The 21,588-nt window shown below is 38.6% G+C and overlaps 2 protein-coding genes across 2 annotated transcripts in view; one reads left to right on the top strand and one right to left on the bottom strand.

Annotated features, from left to right (window-relative positions):
• LOC117538991 (mucin-2-like) overlaps positions 1 to 4,379 on the bottom strand; it is a 27,035-nt gene extending 22,656 nt beyond the window's left edge. Inside the window, 1 exon segment of the mRNA XM_034205006.1 lies at positions 4,309 to 4,379. Coding sequence (XP_034060897.1) covers positions 4,309 to 4,379 — 71 coding nt within the window.
• Positions 742 to 21,588, top strand: saal1 (serum amyloid A-like 1). Its single transcript, XM_034204706.1, is given in 14 exon segments — positions 742 to 4,579; positions 5,430 to 5,629; positions 5,884 to 5,985; positions 6,486 to 6,569; positions 6,693 to 6,772; positions 6,859 to 6,918; positions 6,999 to 7,114; positions 7,811 to 7,979; positions 19,073 to 19,155; positions 19,299 to 19,484; positions 19,861 to 20,018; positions 20,105 to 20,167; positions 20,169 to 20,198; positions 20,904 to 21,588. Coding segments are annotated over 14 exon segments (1,425 nt in total). The 5' UTR covers positions 742 to 4,563; the 3' UTR covers positions 20,982 to 21,588.

Genomic DNA, 21,588 nt, shown 5'->3' with positions numbered 1-21,588 from the left:
GAATAAAAAGTTACAGTGCAGTTTAAGATATGAATAGTTCAATTAAAAGCAGTGACAAAAAGATCAATCAATCAATCAATCAATCAATCAATCAATCAATCAATGTTTATTTATATATCCCTTATAGCCTTATATAAGATAAGTCTTCAGCCTGGATTTAAAAGTAGTCAGAGTTGCAGCGGACCTGCAGGTTTCTGGGAGTTTGTTCCAGATGTTTGGAGCATAATAACTGAACGCTGCTTCTCCATGTTTAGCTCTGACTCTGGGGACAGAAAGCTGACCAGTCCCTGAAGACCTGAGAGATCTGGATGGTTCATAATTTAGCAGTAGGTCAGAAATGTATTTTGGGCCTAAACCATTCAACGCTTTATAAACCAGCAGCAGTATTTTTGAAATCTATTCTTTGACACACAGGAAGCCAGTGTAAAGACTTCAGAACAGGAGTGATGTGATCCACTTTCTTAGTGTTAGTGAGGACTCGAGCAGCGGCGTTCTGAATCAGCTGCAGCTTTCTAATAGATATTTTAGTGAGACCTGTGAAGACACCATTACAGTAGTCGAGTCTACTGAAGATAAAAGCATGGACAAGTTTTTCCAAATCCTGCTGTGACATTAGTCTTTTAATCCTAGATATATTCTTTAGGTGATAGTAGGCTGATTTAATAACTGTTTTAATGTGACTGTTGAAACTCAGGTCAGAGTCCATGACTACACCTAGATTTCTGGCTTTATCTGTTGTTTTGAACATTGCAGACTGAAGCTCAGCGCTAACTTTTATACGTTCTGCCTTGGCTCCAAAAACCATTACCTCAGTTTTGTCTTTGTTTAAAAGCAGGCATAGATTACTGATAAAAAAAAAAACAGATCCAATGTCATCAGTGCAAAACAAGCTTTTTTCTTTCAATCAGTACAAAGTGTTATGCTTTTCGAAGTGTCAAACTGCAAATATTCTTTGTGTATAGTGTCTAGCCCGTATACACAAAGAATATTAGCAGTTTGTATGACCTGCCATTATTGTATGAATTGGTTAAATGTAAGCATGTAGTATAAAACGTCAGAAAATTGGAAAGGTGCTATTTAAAAACAACTCCCATACAGTTTTCTTTCTGTCCATCTTTAAGCTAAGCTGTTAAGGAACTTCTGCTCAAAAAGTGTGGTTCAAATGCTTCAGTCAAGTTTTCCAACTGTATTTAGAATACTTCAAGAATTAGCTTGAGGAACTCTTTTGTTCCTCAGTCTGTAAGATCAGTTTGGGTTATAAGTAGGTCTCAGTGTACCTGGGATAAATGCTTTAAGTAAAAGTAAGCTATGAAATAACCTGCAGTTTATTATCCACTCTTCATAGTGTCTGTTGTGATGTATGTTTGTAGTAATGGTTTTCTTTTTTGGTTAAATGTTGTATTTGTATTTGCGATAGAACACAGGACCCTAGTGGGACATTAGGATTCAGACTCTGAGTCTTTACATCAATGATGATTGGTGCTCAAAAGTCAGTGGCAAAGTGAAAGACAGAGAATCAGCACTTTTGAAACAGGGCTGAAACAGAGGGGATTATGGGATGCTACAATGCATGATCTGTTTGGTATTTCGAGCCAAACACTTCAGAGACATGTTTTGTACAGTATATATCCGAGAACGATAATATATTGATGAAAAACAGTACAATAGGGGACCTTTAAAGATGCCAGACAGAATATCTGCTTAGAAATGTCTTTGTTTTTGCTGGTATTTATATAATGAAACCATTTCCCTCTGCCAAGGAAGTCATGTTTTCCATTTGCTTGGTTTAGTTGTCAACATGATTATAGACAAGACTACTTGGACTGATTTTCATAAAACTTGGCGGTAAGGTGTAACTAGGAAAGACAGAGTTGAGCAAAATCACACAGGGAGGATACACACTTATTTTTCTCTTTCATTAACATTTTGAGATATAGTCCTGGCGGAAGTATGCACCGTGGAAGTTCCTTCTAGTTAAATGTTTGTTTAAATTTGGTGACTGTGTGCTTCATTATCTATATTGCACCTGGTGCGTGAACAGACAGGATCTGCAAACTGCATTGAACAACATCCTTGATTACTGTCACCCTCTACCTGCACTGTCACATTAAGGCACAGAAAGCAAGGCATGACATGGGCAAACTTTCCCACTCTCTGGCGAACATGTGACAAGGAGTTTGTGTTGTGACTACAGTCATTATTGGATCAAACACCATTCAAAGGTTGAACACTGCTTAAGAGACAATATTATTACAAGTTAAACAAACTATTATTTACACACCAAATGAACATGTAATGATCAGTGATAAACAAATGTTTGAACAGATATTTCTCAATTATTAAATAATAACTGGTGGATACATCTGACTAAAGTTCAGCCTTACTGCATTGGTTTTATCTGTGTGGTTACATGTATATCTTGGAAACAAACACATCGTCATTTAGTATTACCTCACATAGTCGTAGAAGCTCCTCCATGTGCAAACAGGGCTTTGGGCTACTCCCACAGGGGGACAGCTGCATGATGAGAAAGGTGTATAGTTATTCCTGTCTGACAGCTTATACAGATTGACAGATATAGGATGTTGAATTAGGGAGGACTGTACTTTGTCAAATTTCCTCACAACTGTTTGGTTTCATAGCTGGCCTATTCCAGATGTTTTCATCCGTGTACTTTAATGGCTCATTACATGAAACACAAGTTGCTATTTGCCATAAAAAATAAATAATGTATGCATACATGGACATTTGAGCACAGTTAATATTTTGTGTATAAAACACACCCCAGGCCTATGCTGTCTCCAATCATTTGGAGAGGAAATATGTGTAAAGAAAGTAAAGTTCTATGTTATGCAAAGTATGCAAATATAACAATTTGTATGCTGTAAAAACACACAACGGAAACAATTTCTACTTCGTCTGGCTGAAAACACTACCACTGTCTAATTAGTAATGCAATCATGAGCAGCCAGTGCTAAAGTAAGTATTACATCTGCAACTATGAATACTTGTTGTGATAATTATTGAATCATCCATCATTTGGTCTGCTTTAAAAGTCACTGTAAATGTTTGACATCAGTGCCTTAAAAAAATGTTAGTTTCTGAGTATGGCTAATTACTTGACTCCAATTATTCCAGTTTTTGTATTCATTATATGGCCATATATATATATGTATAGTTAATTAGGCCATGGTTTCTGCTGTTATTTCGTTTATTTCAAATTTCAGGAACAAGTGGAATCAGTTTTTACCTATGCAAACTTCTGGGTGAGAGTTAGTCTAGCTTAAAGTACATTTGCATGATAGTCTTGAATTCTTTTTAGGAGAAGTGTCTTATTGTGAGCAACCAATTTTTGCATATTTTAACTTGATTTCTAAAAGATGTTCCTAAAATGTGCAAAAACAAGCACAAACGCGCTAAAAGTGCGAACAAAGGCTACACAAAATATTTTCAGTGTCTGAAAGTTGCATATTCTCTTAATACATTGATGCCTATATCCGGTTGTGTGAGCGTGGTTAGCATGTGCACATTTTCAACAGATATGTAAATGTTTTCACTGTGTTTGTCAATTTTTTTCAATGTCCACTTACCTTACCGTCCTACCACCAGTGGTATAACTGAGTACATTTACTCAAGTACTGTACTTAAATTCAATTTTCAGAGACTTGAACTTTACTTGAGTATTTACATCTTTGCTATTTGTACTTCTACCCCACTACAATTCAGAGGTACATCTTGAACTTTTACTCCGCTACATTTATTTAATACCTTTAGATACCCTACAGATTTAAATTATTTATGTGAAATATAATAAACACTTGAATAAGACTTTAGTTTTACCTGGAGTAAATACACACCCAGCAGCAAGGTAATAAAGTTAACCTTTTTTTACTTTGAACTTCTACCCCACTACAATTCAGAGGTAAATGATGTACTTTACTTCACTACATTTATTTAGTACCTTTAGTTACTGTGCATAAATGGATTAATTAAGTGAAATATAATCAACACTTTCAAGACTTTAGTTATACCTGGAGTAACATTCAGGTCTCCCTTGAAAAAGATATCAATGATCTCAATGGGATACACCTGGGTAAATAAAGGTTTGAAATTCATAAACTACCCTGCAGTGTACAAGGTACTTGAAATTAGATGCATGTTTTCCAGCTTTAATGCTAATGCTTTTGAACTTTCACTCAAGTAAGATTTTGATTACAGGACTTTTACTTGTAACTGAGTATTCCTACACTCTGGTACTTCTACTTAAGTACACGATCAACAGTAAGTACTTCTTCAATCTCTACCTACCACAGTCTCCACAGTTTGACCACGTTGATGCTGGCTCTGTAGTTGCGCCTGCGCACTGTAGGGGGCAACATCGCGCGGGTCTGTCCACCACAGAACAAGACTGCACAGAGGGAACAACATTCGCACATGCGCATCCAGTCGCTCGTATTAAATGGAGGCTGTTTGAAATGTCTGTAACGTTACTGTGACAAGTTATTAAAAACATGCCATAATGTTGCATTAACCTAATTGGTACGACCGATAACAGCGGAGACCATGGGTGAGTTCTCAAGTGAGAATCGTTTTTATGACAGCTATCGTTGGAATAAAAGCTAAATGTGCATCTGCGAGCCAAATAGTAAATGTTGAATCGAAGTTTGCATCCATTGATGCTTTTAACGCTAGAAAACCAAGGGTGTTTAATTTAAAAGTAATGCTAAAAGTTAAAGCTTACAGGGTCAAATTCAGTGTTGGAAGAAGTACTCAGATCCTTTACTAGAAGTACTAGAGTGTAGGAATATTCTGTTAGAAGTAAATGTCCTGCAATCAAAATGTTTACTCAAGTAAAAGTACTAAAGTTACTCAAGTAAAAATACTAAAGTATTAGCATCAAAATATACTTAAAGTACAAAAAGTAGAATGACTAATTCTGCGTGTATTTCAGAGAATAATGTAAAGTAGAGAAGTATTATCAGCTAAGTACTTCAAGTATCAAATGTAAAAGTACATGTTGCAGAATGGACGTTTTCACCGTATTATATTATCATGTATATTATCCTATTTTTATACATACGTGCATTTCAGTATTGTAGTTGGTCAATGTGGAGCAGTTTAAATACTTGAAATACTGTGAAGATTAGTAGTACAGTACTGCATTATACCATGTCAGCATATGCTGTGAATGTGTTACTAACATGACAATACAGCCTAGGATTTAATTGCAGGGGTGTTCTATTACGATGCAGAGGCTTCACATTTGTAGCTAGTTGTACATTATAAACTGGCCTAGAGTGTAAACTGGGACCCTAAACCATTTACTACCTGTGTAAAAAAAGAAAGAAGACAGTCTCTTTTCTTGACAAATCTTTTATCACTTCATTTCACCCAGCTCTAATCCCTGTTTCTCTCTGTTTTCCCCCCAGACTATAGTGTCGATGGTGCTGAGGAAGTGGAGCCTGAGAGATCCTCATCTCCAACTGAAACACAGTCGCCTGTAATGGACCGCAACCCATCACCCCCTCCAAACGCAGGCGATGGAGAGGAGGACGGCGATTTGGATGCCATTGGAGACACTGTTTACAGCAAGCACTGGCTTTTCAGCACCCTGACTCGTCTCATCCATGTAGGTTTGATACTATAGGCACGACATTTTCACTAAGCACTGTTTTTCTCTGGGGGTTACTGGAGATCAGACAGACTTGCCTTTTATTTAGTTGACCTATTTAACAAAGGCTTCTTCCGAGTCAGTGAGAATGAAAAAAGTATTCCAAGTTATGTTCTATTCATGTGATAGGAGCATCTTTCTGGATAACACATGTCCCTCTTTGCTGTCGCTCTCGGCTGTCCCATAAACCTAACTTTTCTTGTGTCTTGCAGATGGTCACCGAGCATTCGGAGGTTGACTCAGAAGGTCAGATGCAACTCCCTGATGATGATGAGGAAGATCTATGTAGAGTCTGGGATATGGCAATGGATAAGGTAGAGGTCTTCATAGGCTTCAAATGATAATGAAATTAAACAGTATGTGCATCCTGTGCATCATTTCCTATTTTGTAGTTACGCTAGCGGCAAATCTTAACCAACAACATGATACAAATAGATCTACATTCTGTGAATTTAATGATATTTTACCATCAACTATTGGTAACATTTCAATTAAATAATCATTTGAGAATGTGATCTGTGGTGCCCTAAAACTTTATTGCAATGTACTGACAGATGTTTCTGTGATTCAGCCTCCTCTTGTTAATATAAATAAGGTGGACAAATAATTGAAACAATGCTCAGTGTAATGCAATAGAATTCAGCACAATCATCCTCCAAAGTGACCTAGTAAAGCTATGGTTCATTGCAGCATGTGTTTAGCTAGGTGTGCCTAATACACTGGAAACCCAGAGTGTATGTTACAGTGAAAGTAAATACCCTTTAATCATGTTTAAATATTTACTAATGACGCTTTATTAACAAATTGTCTGCAGGATGTGGCTGGTTTTCTGCAGGAATTCAAAGCTACAGATATCCTTCTTGGGGTGATAGCCAAATCTCGTTGTCCACGCCTCACAGTGAGTGAATTCGTTTCTTGTTCATACATGTTCTGTGCTTGATTATAATCCTATGTAATATATTCATTTGTGCTTTATTCCTGTGCATTCATAATTTCTATATGTTTTATTTTGCTTTTCTAGGAAATTTGCGTGGGAATCCTTGGGAACATTGCTTGTTTCCCTGACACTTGTCTGACTCTAAGTCAAAATGAAGACCTAGGGTGGGTAAAAGTAATTATCTGTAGTGTTGGAATATAATTTGTCACCCTTTTGTGATTCATTAATGCAACTCCCTTTGTGTTGACAGGGCTGTGCTGTTGCTTCTTCTTGGAGATACAGATCCTCCAACCATTCTGGAAACGAGCAGGTGACCTTTGTGTTTTCAGCAGACATGTGAGACAGAAACATCAAGATAGAAGCATTACTATTTTCTGATGATGTTTGCAGATTGTTGCTGACCTGCGTCTCTCAGAAAGATGTCTGTTCCCTGTGGCTTCAGCGAATACGACAGCAGATGTCTGTGCGCTCCAACCTACTTTTCGTCATGTGCAGTTCCACGAACAGTAAACATGCTTTCACTCATTCCTTTCTAATAAGCTGATGACGTGTTACTGGTTTAGGAAGAAATGAAAATCAATTCGACATATCAAGATGACTTGCATAAAGTTATCTTAAAGGTTCCCTGTTGAAGCTCAAGCATACACACACTGCTTTCTAAGGGATTAACATTGTATGTATATACTCTACTTTGACTTGTCTGTTTACATAAAAACTCCATAGGGTAGTAAGTAAGTACACAATAGAACCAACCAATCAATCAAAGTTTATTTATATAGCCTAATATAACACATGTTACATTTGTCTCAGGAGATTTGACAGTTTGTAGAATGAATACGACACCCTCTGTCCTTATACCCTCACATCGGCCAAGGAAAAACTTCCAAAGAAACCCCACAGTTTAAAGGGGGAAATGGAAGAAACCTTGGGGAGAGCAACAGAGGAGAGATCCCTCTCCCAGGACGGACAGACGTGCAATAGATGTTGTGTGTAAATTAAAAAGACAATACATTTACAATATAGATAGTCCAGATTATGAAAAATGAATATGAAGAGATTGGATCCAGGTAGTAGATCCAAATGTAGAAGCATACACACAATGCTTTTCATGTGATGATTAACATTGTATGTAAACTTAACCTTTACACGAAAACTCCACAGGGTACCAGGTAAGTAACAGTAGAACCCTGTGTGTTTTTCAGCTGACCTGCTTGAGAAAGTTGGGGAGCTGGTTGATAAACTGTTTGACCTTGATGAAGAGCTGATGACGAGTTGGATAACAGCTCAACAAAATGAGGAGGAGAAGGAGGGGGATGGTGAGAGACATCTGGAGATGGCATCGTGTCTCCTGGAGGCAGCCAAACAGCTAAGGTAAGAATATGAAAAAGTGTTTTCATGATTATGTTTACCTATAATGTGAGTAGAAATGTTTTCCATAGGAAGCATCCTGAGTTGAGGTTAAAAAACATGTTGCCTTAGTTTCCACATATACGTACCACATATACATACAGTATAGAGAGATTATTAACTGCAGGTCTGAATAAAACAAACAGTTGTGAATAAATGCTTTCAATTGCTCTTTATTCATATTCATAAATCATAAATAACATTGATGCAATTCACTTGTATATTTGCTGATATTTATATTATTGCTTTCCCCCCCCTTTTTGTTCTATTTCTTACCATTTTATGAATACTCATATAGGCAAATTTGACATAAGAACAACAAAAAGCAACAACCAATGTCAGTAATTTCCAGAATGTCATCAGTGCAAAACAAGCTTTTTCTTTCAGTCAGCACAAATTGTTATGCATTTCGATGTGTCATTGGGCTAGACACTATACACAAAACATATTAGCAGTTTGTATGACCTGCCATTATTGTATGAATTGGTTAAAAGTAAGCATGTAGTATAAAACGTCAGAAAACTGGAAAGGTGCTATTTAAAAACAACTCCCTTTAACACACACAGTTTTCTTTCTGTCCATCTTTAGTAGTACCCCTCAATGCAGTGTGCAATGCCTCAACGTCTCAACGTGGGCGGGAGGTCAATGTGGGCGGAGCTCAACCTTTCTCAACCTTTGAGGCACGTGACGTCCCGACTCCCGTGTTGTGTACTTACCCAGTCACAAAAGTAACATATTATATCTTATATTATTAATATATATAATAGGGATGTAACGATATATCGAATATCGCGATATCGTGGTAAATAGAGGTCTCAATACCGTCGTGAGACTGACAAAATCTACCGCGATTTTTATTTTATTTTATTTATTTTTTTATTTTTTTATTTTATTTTAAAACATTTATTTAACCAGATGGTCCCATTGAGATCATCGATCTCTTTTTCAAGGGAGACCTGTCCAACATAGCAACAAGTAGGTTACAACATGAACATAAAATAACAGATAACACAAAAGGACATCATATTTACAGGGCTACATGTACATACCTAGAGACATTATATCAGTATATCTCGCCCTGTCAATAAGCCTCACCTTCTTGGCAAAAACGGTATTGTTTTTGAAGTGGTGGAGAGACAATGCACAGTTTTACCCACTGCTGTCACCCATGGCCAAAGCATATCTCTCTGTCCCAGCAACATCAGTATCAAGCAAGAGAGTTTTTTCCACAGCAGGGGATATTGCGCCCAAACATCCCAGCTTCTACCTGGAAATGTGGACATGCTCATATTCCTAAAAGATAACCTTGATGATGCTGAGTGAGTGAGTTAGAGTTGAGTTACTTGAAAAACTAAAGTGAAACTTTATTTATTCTATTGCAGGGTCTGATTATTATTATATTGTTGACACTATAAAATACTACTATCCTACTAAAATGCTGTATAAATCAGATTTATTATTTAATGAAGAAAAACAAATTAAAGTACATTTTTATTTTTCAATATCGCGATAAATATCGTACCATGGACTTTTTATCGCGATATTATTGTACCGTGAGTTTTTGATATCGTTACATCCCTAATATATAATGATACCGGTAATATAATGATACCTTGAGGTCAGTGTTCAACCTTTGAATGGTGTTTGATCCAATAATGACTGTAGTCACAACACAAACTCCTTGTCACATGTTCGCCAGAGAGTGGGAAAGTTTGCCCATGTCATGCCACGTTTTGTGTGCCTTAATGTGACAGTGCAGGTAGAGGGTGACAGTAATCAAGGATGTTGTTCAATGCAGTTTGCAGATCCTGTCTGTTCACGCACCAGGTGCAATATAGATAATGAAGCACACAGTCACCAAATTTAAACAAACATTTAACTAGAAGGAACTTCCAGGGTGCATACTTCCGCCAGGACTATATCTCAAAATGTTAATGAAAGAGAAAAATAAGTGTGTATCCTCCCTGGGATTTGGCTCAACTTCGTCTTTCCTAGTTACACCTTACCGCCAAGTTTTATGAAAATCAGTCCAAGTAGTCTTGTCTATAATCATGTTGACAACTAAACCAAGCAAACAGAAAGCATGACTTCCTTGGCAGAGGGAAATGGTTTCATTATATAAATACCAGCAAGAACAAAGATATTTCCAAGCAGATAATCTGTCTGGCATCTTTAATATAAAAAAAAATCAAAAATCAGGGAAACATTGTCCATAAACTTTGACTTTTGAGCACCAATCATCATTGATGTAAACTCAGTCTGAATCCTAATGTCCCACTAGGGTCCTGTGTTCTATCGCAAATACAACATTTAACCAAAAAGGAAAAAACCATCACTACAAACATACATCACAACAGACACTATGAAGAGTGGATAATAAACTGCAGGTTATTTCATAGCTTACTTTTACTTAAAGCATTTATCCCAGGTACACTGAGACCTACTTATAACCCAAACTGATCTTAAAGACTGAGGAACAAAAGAGTTCATCAAGCTGATACTTTAAGTACTCTAAATACAGTTTGAAAACTTGACTAAAGCATTTGAAACACACTTTTTGAGCAGAAGTTCCTTAACAGCTTAGCTTAAAGATGGAGAAGCCCCTCAATGCAGTGCGCAATGCCTCAATGAGCTCAATGTGGGTGGGAGCTCAACGTGGGCGGAGATTGTAGGAGCAAACACAATATCTGTGGCTTAAAGCCCACCTGTGCTCCGCGCCGTCCGTTAGATGAGCCTGGTCAGATTGATAAAAGAGGGAGTTCAACACACCGGCATAAAAGTTATAACAATAATCTGATTTTAATACAGTAAAAAACACAATACGAAATACAGAGTGCCCTGAAACAGAACACTCCGGGCTCCCCGCTCTACTGCCGTGCGATACAGATATCGGGACCAGCCAGTCAGAAACAGGGGGCATTTTGCATGAAGAAACAACAGTATATATAGACATATTTGGGGCGGAGATGTGTGTCAGCTCTTCCGTCCCATTTTACTCCTAAGCGAATTAGAGTTCTGGGGAAAAGTATCTTTCTTCTGAACAGAGCGTGACAGCATCGGAACTATACAAGGTCAGAATCACTTTGTATCTTATACCTGGGTTAACTCCTTTAATTTCCCAGGGAAGATTTCACACCAACTATTCTTTTAAAACAATCAAACATTGTACACAGAAATATTGGTGCTTCGGATTATTCCCAGCAAGGAACCTTGAAAAAAGAACATGTGTGTGTGTTAGTGAGGGAAAGTGTATGTGTGTGTGTGTGTGCATGCTGATAAGCAGAGGCATATGTGTGTGTGTTGCTGATATCTGGGTTGAGGAGTTTATGTGTGTGTGCTGCATGAAGACAGGAGGGGGTGTATGTGTGTGTGTCAGGGTCTCTGGGTCATGGAGTGTAAGTAAGAAGGTTTAGATATATAGGATTACTTTAAACAGTCCCAACTAATACATGTTCACTTCAATACAGTTCAAGATAATACCTGTTTACTTTAATACAGTTTAGAACAATATCTGGGTGCTTTAATCCCTCTTTTGATCTCACCTTCAGAGATCAATTTATACACAGCATTTGAAACATAACCTACTGTCATTCTTTTCTACTGTCTGTTCCCCAACATTTATATAAATCCATCAGAAGCTGGGATTTAGAGCACTTTAAACCTTTAGGAACAGTCCATCATAACAACTTTTAATGACAGTGGAGGGAGACCAAAATATGTTAAAAATTGTCCTTGTCGGCTGAGTCGTCGTGCTCGTCCCCCTCCGACGCGTAAGCCAGCAAGGGCATTTGGTACGAAGGGGAAGGGGCAGCTTCTCCCTCAAAAAATGGGATAGTGAAACAGAGTTCCTCAAAAAATGGGATATTAGAACAAAGTCCACACCGGCTATATCAACCTGTTTCAGCGGAGAGTGGAGGCCCCTGTGCCGTCTTGGCTTGCCGTGTCTTTGTCCCCCCGATCCGCTGACGGCGGCTTCTGGGCTGCCTGCTAGAGAGATGTCTTCCCGATGCTCCTTCTCCGGCCCGCTGATGATGTCCTCCCGATGCTCCGGCCCGCTGATGATGCCTCCCGGTGCTCCGGCCCGCTGATGATGCTTCACGGTGCTCCGGCCCGCTGACGACGCCTCGAGGTCCTTCTCCTCCAGTCTGCTGATGACAGCTTCCGAGTCGACCTCCTTGACGAGAGCCAGATCCGTCCTGATGTCGTCCCCTGGTCCTAGCAGGTGGTTTCCCCGCCGCACACTGGCTCCAGCTGTCCCCCTTTCCTCCTAGACGGACGGCAGAGATCCGCTGGGTCACTCGGTCGGGGCCGGAGAGCCTGGGGTTGAGCCACTTTGTCCTGATGACCTTCAGCCAGACGAACTCCGCTGTGTCGGCCTCCTGGGTCCCTCTTTTGGCGCCAGCAACCTGTGTGGAGAAATCTGATACAAATCCCTCAAGCCTACGCTCAGGGCTCCGGGGCCCTCAGCTGTTTGACCCACCACTGCGTAGGGCTTGGAGCCTGTTGGTGGGGTGTCTTAAAACAACAGCCGTAGCTCAACTTCTTCAGTATTCCATTCTGGAATTACATCAGTAGCCCCTTGGCCACTGATTCTGCATCTGTGTTATCTGCTATAACTCAATCAATATTAGAGACATGTCAACATTCACCAAACAGTATCTTATCCCCAGATATGGAGCAGGTCAATTCTAAAACTGTCAATCAATGGTCAGACACTCCCCCTTTTTTACACATGAACCCATGTGTAACAAAATTATGTATGGGAAGAAAACCTTCAGGTAATAATGGATTATAAGAAAATACCAAACATTATCCACAAATGTACATCCATCATTTTCCACAGTAAACACTTCAGTGAAATTAAGTGTTTCTCTCCATCCTTCAGTCCTAAAAGAAACAGAATCTTCATGTTTTAGTTTGAGTTTCACATTCTGCAAACAGCCACTGTCTGTGGGAGTGAAATATCAAGTAGATTAGAAACGGGTCTCAAATTTTAGGAAACCTCTCATTTCCCACAGAGCCCCAAAATAATGTGTTAGGCCAAAAGCATGCTTGATTAGTCATTGTTTTAAATCATGCAGTTGCACTGATCACATGCAGACATACACTCACTCACACTGTCAGGTTGTAAAGTCAAGTTTGGTCAGGTTCACCCCAGAGTCAGTCATTGACAGTGCCTTCTCAAGTTACACTGTCGGTCAGGGTCAAAGGTCATTTGGTCTCAGTCTTTTTGGCCATGTGTCGTGCTCTGCAGAGACTTTGATATGTCAGCATAGGCCAGTATCCTTTGTCTACAAAAATCTGTCATATATGGAGCGCCATCATTTATTAATTCACGATTACAACTATAATTTTCCAGATATCTCTAACTTTTCATTGGGACAGCAGTTTCCCACACTTCCTGCAACTTGGTACAAAACTCACTTCCTTATAGTACTACTACTGCAGTTCATTAACACCTAATCTATATTAAAATGTCTAATAGATCAGAAACTTGTGCATATAATTATTTTCTTGAGTCAAAACATTATTAGGATCTGTAAAGCTCTGCTATGTATTTCATAACTCATTATATTAATTTATCTTCAATTCTGGTGCACTTAAAGAACAATGTTACCCTCTTTAACAGTGCGTGGAACCTTGGGTGTCCGAACATGCAACAATTACTCCTTCCTTTATCAAGGATTTAAAAACAGAAGTCATTTCGTATGTCCATCCGAAAGCCCTCCTATGGTAATAACTATGCCACAATGGTGAAATCAGTACCTCAAATTGAAATACTATATTTTGTTTAGAACTAGCTTTCCCTTCAACATGACCTATATAAATAAATGTTTGTCTGATCTTATAGAGATGTTACTAAAACTCTCCCTTTTGAACTGATCAATACTGTAACAAATTAAAACACTACCAAATTCACACATGAATAAAAACACTAAAAGAATAATTTGTAAATATGATGAAAAGATTGAAGAATATGGTTCTACACTGTACTCCTAACTCCCAAACACCCACTACTTAAAGTCTAGTGCATACTTCCATCATGCCCCCCCCCCTTTTCCATCAGTGTGTTTTAGGATGATTTTTCACTTCACTCTAATAGTTTTCCTCTTTACCGCTATTTTTCATTTACCAATTGATTAATTCATGGTTAATACATCTTCTTATCTTCACTTATTTATCAAGTCAATTCAAGTTCTTTAAATTTGGTTCTTTAAAATACATTAGTAGATACCTTGTGGAGTATTCACAATAACTAATCCTCTCTATGAAATCCGTTCATCTTTAAGCAGATACTATTTCCTTATTTATCTTTTGTTCATGATAACAATGGTATAACAACCACACGTTTTACACATAGCTAGTTTCTATAACAAGATTATTATGTGTGACATAATAATCAGATGTCTTGTTTGCTAACCAAGAATATTAAACTTTAATCTTTTCAGTATTCCAGAACATCATTTAAACAAGCAGCCTCTTATCTAAACATTAAGCATTAAGGTTTCTCCACCACCACCCGGGAAACTCTTGCACAATTATGCTGTAAAATCATTGCATCCCTCCTTCAGAGTCTGAACAATCTGAGACAAGCATGTCTCAGGATATTGTCATAATGAGCACAGTCAGTGATGCAGCTGTAGTCAGTGGCAGGGTCCCCAAAAAAGCTAGGACCGGCCCTGGTCAGTGGGCTCCAAGGAAACTCTCCCTGGCATTGGGATGAGGGAAGGAATCACTTGGCAGACACACGTTGTCCTCTGTACAGCAGAAATCCCCCAAAACCGCAGTACCTCTTCACACCACTGCTGCCTTGACAACGAAAAATGTCAATATCTCCTCAGAGATGCGTTCTTTGCAAACTTCTTCTGTTTGCAGTGAGCAATTCTTCACCAACACACTGATTCAGAGAACCCAAAAGGTGGTGCAGGAATATCCAATGCTGCTGTAATCACATTCAGCTACTGAGAAAAACTCAATTTAAATCTCTCTCCCAACGGGTTACAAAATAAAACGGCTGAGGTCAGGAATGCTGAAACATGTGAATGTTAAAACAAACTAATGGTAGTAGTCTGCCTATTCTTTATTACTTCAGTTCTAAGTTAATAGGCAAAACAAGGACACCCTCCTTAACCACTAAACTAATCTTTTATCTACTTGGTTAATGCTATTCATTTTCAAATTGTTTATCTAAGTTGTGTTACAAGCATGGTGAGGTTGTAACAGAATACACAAATAACTGTATTCAATCCGCGCCGTATTTGAAAACTGTAATGAATTGAAATCAATGTTTAAGGACGTAATATAAGTTAAATATATTGTTAAGCTAATCACTGTTTTATTGTGAAGGCATCTCTGGTGCACAGCGGCCTGTGGCTTTTATTTTGAAAGGCCGTTCCGGAAATATACTCCGTAATGTGAACAGTGAGTTTGACTTCCAGAAACACGGAAAGTTACGATAGCAATCGTTCTAATGCATTAAATAAAGTCATGAAAGAGACAAGGAGGGGAAAAGGCGTGTGGAAGTAAGCAATGAACTGAAAATGCCACCAATCCTCTGTTTTAACGTGATGGCGGACATTGAAAACCCAAGCGGGCATAAGCACCCCTGTCTTACACATTAATAGATTCCTTCAGACTGACAAGCGTTCAAAAACCCTTCTGCTTATCACTTAGGCTACTTCTTTTTGTTTTATTCATAACATACAAATACAATTGTGATGAATAGCTTGCTCTTTTTCTGGTTGAAACAAAGGGTCTACTCTTCTTCCATAATTGACTTCGTATCTATTATCTGACTAAATTACTTGTATTTATTAATACACTGGACAAATCTTGTCGTCCTCTATTCTATTCTGAATTCAGAGTTCCAATCCCAGAATATTGTTACACCCTGTTCGCCACCAGAGGGCAGCAGCTGACCACAAATGAGCTTCCTCTGTCTTGACGAAGCTCTCAGCTCTGCAAAGTCTCCTGTATCTCCTGCTATGCTCTATTTTCTCAATTATTACACAGATTCGACGTAAAAAGATCACACAGAGTTTATTCCCTTATACATTCTGTCCGGCTTTTTTTGTGCGATGTATATTTCAACAGATAATTCTGGTCTTTGCCGGTACTTCGACACCCCTATATAGAGATGCGACCGACACAAGGAGATTAACCCAAACCAAAAAAATCCTTTATCGTCACGTTTAGCCGTTCAGATCACCCCCACAGCAAGAGTTTGCGAAATCCGGTCGTTTCAAATTGATTTTGAAAGTTGCGTATCTCCTCTTGAAAACCCACATATAATATTCAGTCTATAGTCTTCAGAATTTTCCCAGCGAGTCAGCCGTGCCGGACTAAACTACCTCACGCTCTCGCTGGTTCACTTTTTTTTCTTTTCTTTTTTTTAGTGAATTAAGGTACGGGACTTATAGCTATTTACCCGACTCTTACAAACACTCAGTGCCTTAGCTGCAGGACTCTATACCTGACTAAGCACTTTAACTCGGTGCCTTAGGTCCGGACTGTTCTACCTGACTCTAAGCCCCTTCTTACTTTAGTGAGTTAAAGGTACTGGACTCTATACCAGACTCTTCAAACACTCAGTGCCTTAGCTGCAGGACTCTATACCTGACTAAGCACTTTATTCAGTATTGTATTTTTTACCATGACTAAGGACACTGAGAACGCCGCTGACAACTCTAAATTTTTTGTAGTATAGCCAATCACAGACTTTGACAATCAACAGGTGTCTGATCACCTTTGTATCTGGACGTCCTGATTTAGTTGTCAACGGTGTGCAGGTGTCCTCCCCTGGACTGAAATTCGTCCGCTGGCTGTCGGTGGTACTCCTAGAGACCAGCACTCATCACGTCGGCAGGTCACCAGATTGTAGGAGCAAACACAATATCTGTGGCTTAAAGCCCACCTCTGCTCCGCGCCGTCCGTTAGATTAGCCTGGTCAGATTGATAAAAGAGGGAGTTCAACACACCGGCATAAAAGTTATAACAATAATCTGATTTTAATACAGTAAAAAAACACAATACGAAATACAGAGTGCCCTGAAACAGAACACTCCGGGCTCCCCGCTCTACTGCCGTGCGATACAGATATCGGGACCAGCCAGTCAGAAACAGGGGGCATTTTGCATGAAGAAACAACAGTATATATGGACATATTTGGGGCCGAGATGTGTGTCGGCTCTTCCGTCCCATTTTACTCCTAAGCGAATTAGAGTTCTGGGAAAAAGTATCTTTCTTCTGAACAGAGCGTGACAGCATCGGAACTATACAAGGTCAGAATCACTTTGTATCTTATACCTGGGATAACTCCTTTAATTTCCCAGGGAAGATTTCACACCAACTATTCTTTTAAAACAATCAAACATTGTACACAGAAATATTGGTGCTTCGGATTATTCCCAGCAAGGAAGGCATAGCAAGGTTTAGATATATAGGATTACTTTAAACAGTCCCAACTAATACATGTTCACTTCAATACAGTTCAAGATAATACCTGTTTACTTTAATACAGTTTAGAACAATATCTGGGTGCTTTAAGCTTCACAGATGACGCGTTGCATCCTGTTTCCCGGGTAGTAGTTCTCTTCCCTCCCTTCAATCTTAACCTTCCCTTCCCCCATCCTAACCCTAACCACTCCCAACCTTTTTACCTAATCCTAATCCTAATCTTCCTTCCTCCCTCCCAAACCTAAACCCCAAAACCTCTCCTACCCCTTAGTATTATTTTTGCCACTTCTAATCAGTTCTCCTTTAAACTCTCTCTTTTTCTCCATTTCCTTTTTGAATCCCCATCTTTTCCTCCCCTCCCTTATGATGTAGTTGTGTTCATGTGTTCATAACCATGCATGAAGGCTGTTAATGTGTTTAATTTGAGTTTTACATTTTTAAATGCCGTTGCCCTGGCGACAGATCACTCGCCATCAAGTTAGTTCAAAAGTTTGCATTTAAACTCAAATGTAACACAGACCTCAAGGTATCATTATATTACCGGTATCATTATATATATATTAATAATATAAGATATAATATGTTACTTTTGTGACTGGGTAAGTACACAACACGGGAGTCGGGACGTCACGTGCCTCAAAGGTTGAGAAAGGTTGAGCTCCCGCCCACGTTGAGACGTTGAGGCATTGCGCACTGCATTGAGGGGTACTACCCTCCAGCTGCAGATTGTGACCAATTCTTGAAGTTTAGCTCGGATGACGGCGCGTATCGAACTGTTCTGATAAAAACGACTCTGTAGCTCGTTATCTACCTTGCTATGATTGTAAAGTCATGTTGTTTGTATTTTTACAACGTTATGTTCATGAGTTATTGATCCGCGAAATTCGAATCTGTCTATAACTCAGCTCAGAGTATGCTTTGCGACGTGCATGTCCCCTCCCCAGTGTTCTCTTGAGGTGTCTTTCACTTATGTGAAACCCGTGCCTATTGCCAAGCACTGATGTTATATATTTTATATTTAAGGCCAAGCTCAAAGTAAGTGAACCGCTTCATTGTTGTGGTTTCTGTGTTGCCGAACTGACCAGGAAGTACATTGAGCTAAATGAAAAGTTATATGTTACCCCTAGGGGGCTCCGTAACAAGGAGTTTGTGTTGTATCTATAAAAAATAAATGCTTTCAATTGCTCTTTATTCATATTCATAAATCATAAATAACATTGATGCAATTTACTTGTATATCTGCTGATATTTGTATTATTGCTTCCCCCCCAACCTTTTTCTATTTCTTACCGTTTTATGAATACTCATATAGGCAAATTTGACATAAGAACGACAAAAAGCAACAACCAATGTCAGTAATTTCCAAATCATAAAAAGGACAACATGTGAAAATACAAAATTAAGAAGAAGATAAGTAAATCCAGAAAGGGAGAAGAAATAATAAACAACAGTAGGCTTTATCCCAGTAGGATGCTTGGATTGACATCTATATTTATTTGCTTTGTCCATACAAAAAAAAAACCTATTATTTATTATTGGACAATCAAAATAAGTACTTAATGATGTTAAAGACTTGTTTGACGCTCAGTATTCTTTCACAGATCAGAGAGTCCGAATGGCTTGGAGGTTTACCTTCACACCCTCCAACTCCTCACCACCATAGATGAGGGCATTCAGACTTTTGGTAAGAACGATCAACACAGTTATTATCTCCGCTCAGCTGGCGGCACATCGTTACAGAAGTGTTCACAATAGTTGTTACCATATAAAACAGGAGCCTGAAGTGACCTCTCAACAGGCAAGGCGTTGTTTCCTTGTGTCTTCTAGCTGCACCTGATGGACCCGGCAAAGCAGTGTGGGAATTTGTCAGTGACGTTGTGTGTGAGGATCTCTGCCAGCCAACGGATCTCCCTGTTGTCCTGCAGGAGCAGAAGAGCATCCTGGTTCAGGCCTTCGCTGTGCTCCAGGCTCTGTATAGATGCCAGGAGCAGTGGTGCGACAGAAGTGACATAAGTACGTTCCATACCAGAGTGAAATCAACCCTGAGATGTACCATTTTAAATGCCTGTAGCAGCCCTAATATAGGTTCAGTGTATCATGTCATTTTCTGGTCAGTTTACTTTGGACTTGAGACTTTTTCTATAAATGGTTGCATTTCAGAATTGTTTTTAAATTGAAATGGAAGGATATGACAATATCCTGGCCCCATGTACCAATGCTGAGTCCTTATATCAACAGCCTGAGTTTGAATCGATCATTTTTGTTGTTGCTGCATCTTCCCTATCGCTACACTTTTCAATCCATCAGTCCTGTCCATCAATAAAAGCTAAAAGCCAAACACGTATATATAGTGGCTTGAATTTTACTTTCAGTTGTCTTTTTCCTCCAGGTATTTCCCTAATTGGAACCGTTTTGCGGGTGCTTCAGTACCAAAGTGAGGGCAAAGATGACGCTACCAGCAGAGACGCCACAAAAGACGAACAGCTGCAGACCCTAGCAGAGATCACAGCTGAGTTTCTAGCTGACATCTGCATTCAGATTCCCCAGGTAAAAAAAACAAGGGAAATGTTTTGTTAGTTCAGGTTTCTCACTAAGATTCTTTAATGCAAATTTGTATTTGTTGTCCTTTGTAGGACACCGTGGCAGATTTGGTGAAGGAAGGTCATCTTACAGAGAAGACTGCTCTCTCAGCTGCAGGGCACTTTGGTTCCCAACTTTAAGACTTCAGTAAGTGATTTATTTCATAAAAGTCTTATGAAATTAGTTTGGAGCAACTTAAATCATCCTGTATGCTTTTTACTTTAGATTAAAAGTTTCCACATAACAGTTTAAACTTCTCATCTAATGTCGAAGTATGCATTTTCTCCTAATGTTATTAATGTTGAACGTTTAGTATGAAAAAGTCAATAGCCAGGGAAGGGTATATTTTAGCAAATAATTAATTTGATTAAAAAAATTATTGTTCAAGGTACAAATATGAGATGATTTGTTACAGCTTCTTACATTTTGCAGATTTTTCCTTTTTTTAAATATCTATAAACTTAGAGTTGAAATAAATATACTATTATAATTTGTCATGCAAGTTTAAAACAATTGTAAATGTATATTGTTTATATATAATTTAGAATCAGTAATATTTTTGTATATCAATTTGACACTGCTTAATTTTGTATTGTATAATCATTCTCATGTTAGATTTTTGTATTATTGTTTTACACATTCGAAATAAATCAAATCAAATCAAAATATTACAAATAGATGTATTGGTTCAAATAAATGACACCTTGACTTTTCTGTTATGGCCTAATTCTGTGCAAACAATTTTAGGGCTTATTTTAGGTTTAGACGTGTGATGGACTGCCGCTATACGCCTCCAGCTCCAGTGGAAAATAAACATTTAGTTTCCACCCCACCCTTCTTCCTCTTGTGTAGTTTCAGCACCTGCAGGCCATGCTGTCTCAGGTTGATCCCCAAATGGCAGACGTGGTGAGGAAACAGTTTCCTGTCTGAGGCCGATCAGTGTTCAGCACTCGTCCAGACTCATCGCTGCTTTTTATAGACGCCTCTATTTCCAACAAAAGATCCTGCTTCAGGTCGTGCTAGTTGGATTTCCACTGGAAAGACTAGACGAGGATGTCCCACAGGGTCAGAGACATCATGAGTGGACAGTGTTTCAGACATTGTGTCTTTTCTCTTTGGTGCAAAATTCAATTGTGTTTCTGTTTCTGTTCTTTGAATGATATTTTTTTATGAAATAATTGACAGTCTTTTAATAAAAGATCTTTCTTTTTGCATAGACATTTTTACTGAATTATTATCATGATCTTGGCAATCGGGAGAGTCCCTCACCGACAAAAGGCAATAAAAAAAAATAATAAAGTTAAATAAATTACAATTAGAAACTCATACAGTGGTGAGAGATTTAGTCTGCAATCAAATGAATCAATCCATTTTTTTGGCCTCATCTTTAAAAAGGAAGTCGTGTGCCTATACTTTGCAATGTTCTGAGCATAAACCCAGATACAATCTCCACCATTGCATCGACCCAATCTTTCCAATCGAGAATTTAATCTGTTTTCTAAATAATAAATATGAATAAATCTGGAGGATGTAATCA

Source organism: Gymnodraco acuticeps, unplaced genomic scaffold, assembly GCF_902827175.1.
Source record: "Gymnodraco acuticeps unplaced genomic scaffold, fGymAcu1.1, whole genome shotgun sequence".
In the NCBI taxonomy this organism is placed as follows: Eukaryota; Metazoa; Chordata; class Actinopteri; order Perciformes; family Bathydraconidae; genus Gymnodraco; species Gymnodraco acuticeps.
Note: the sequence above shows the minus strand (reverse complement) of the source record. Positions and strands in the feature narration are given on the sequence as shown.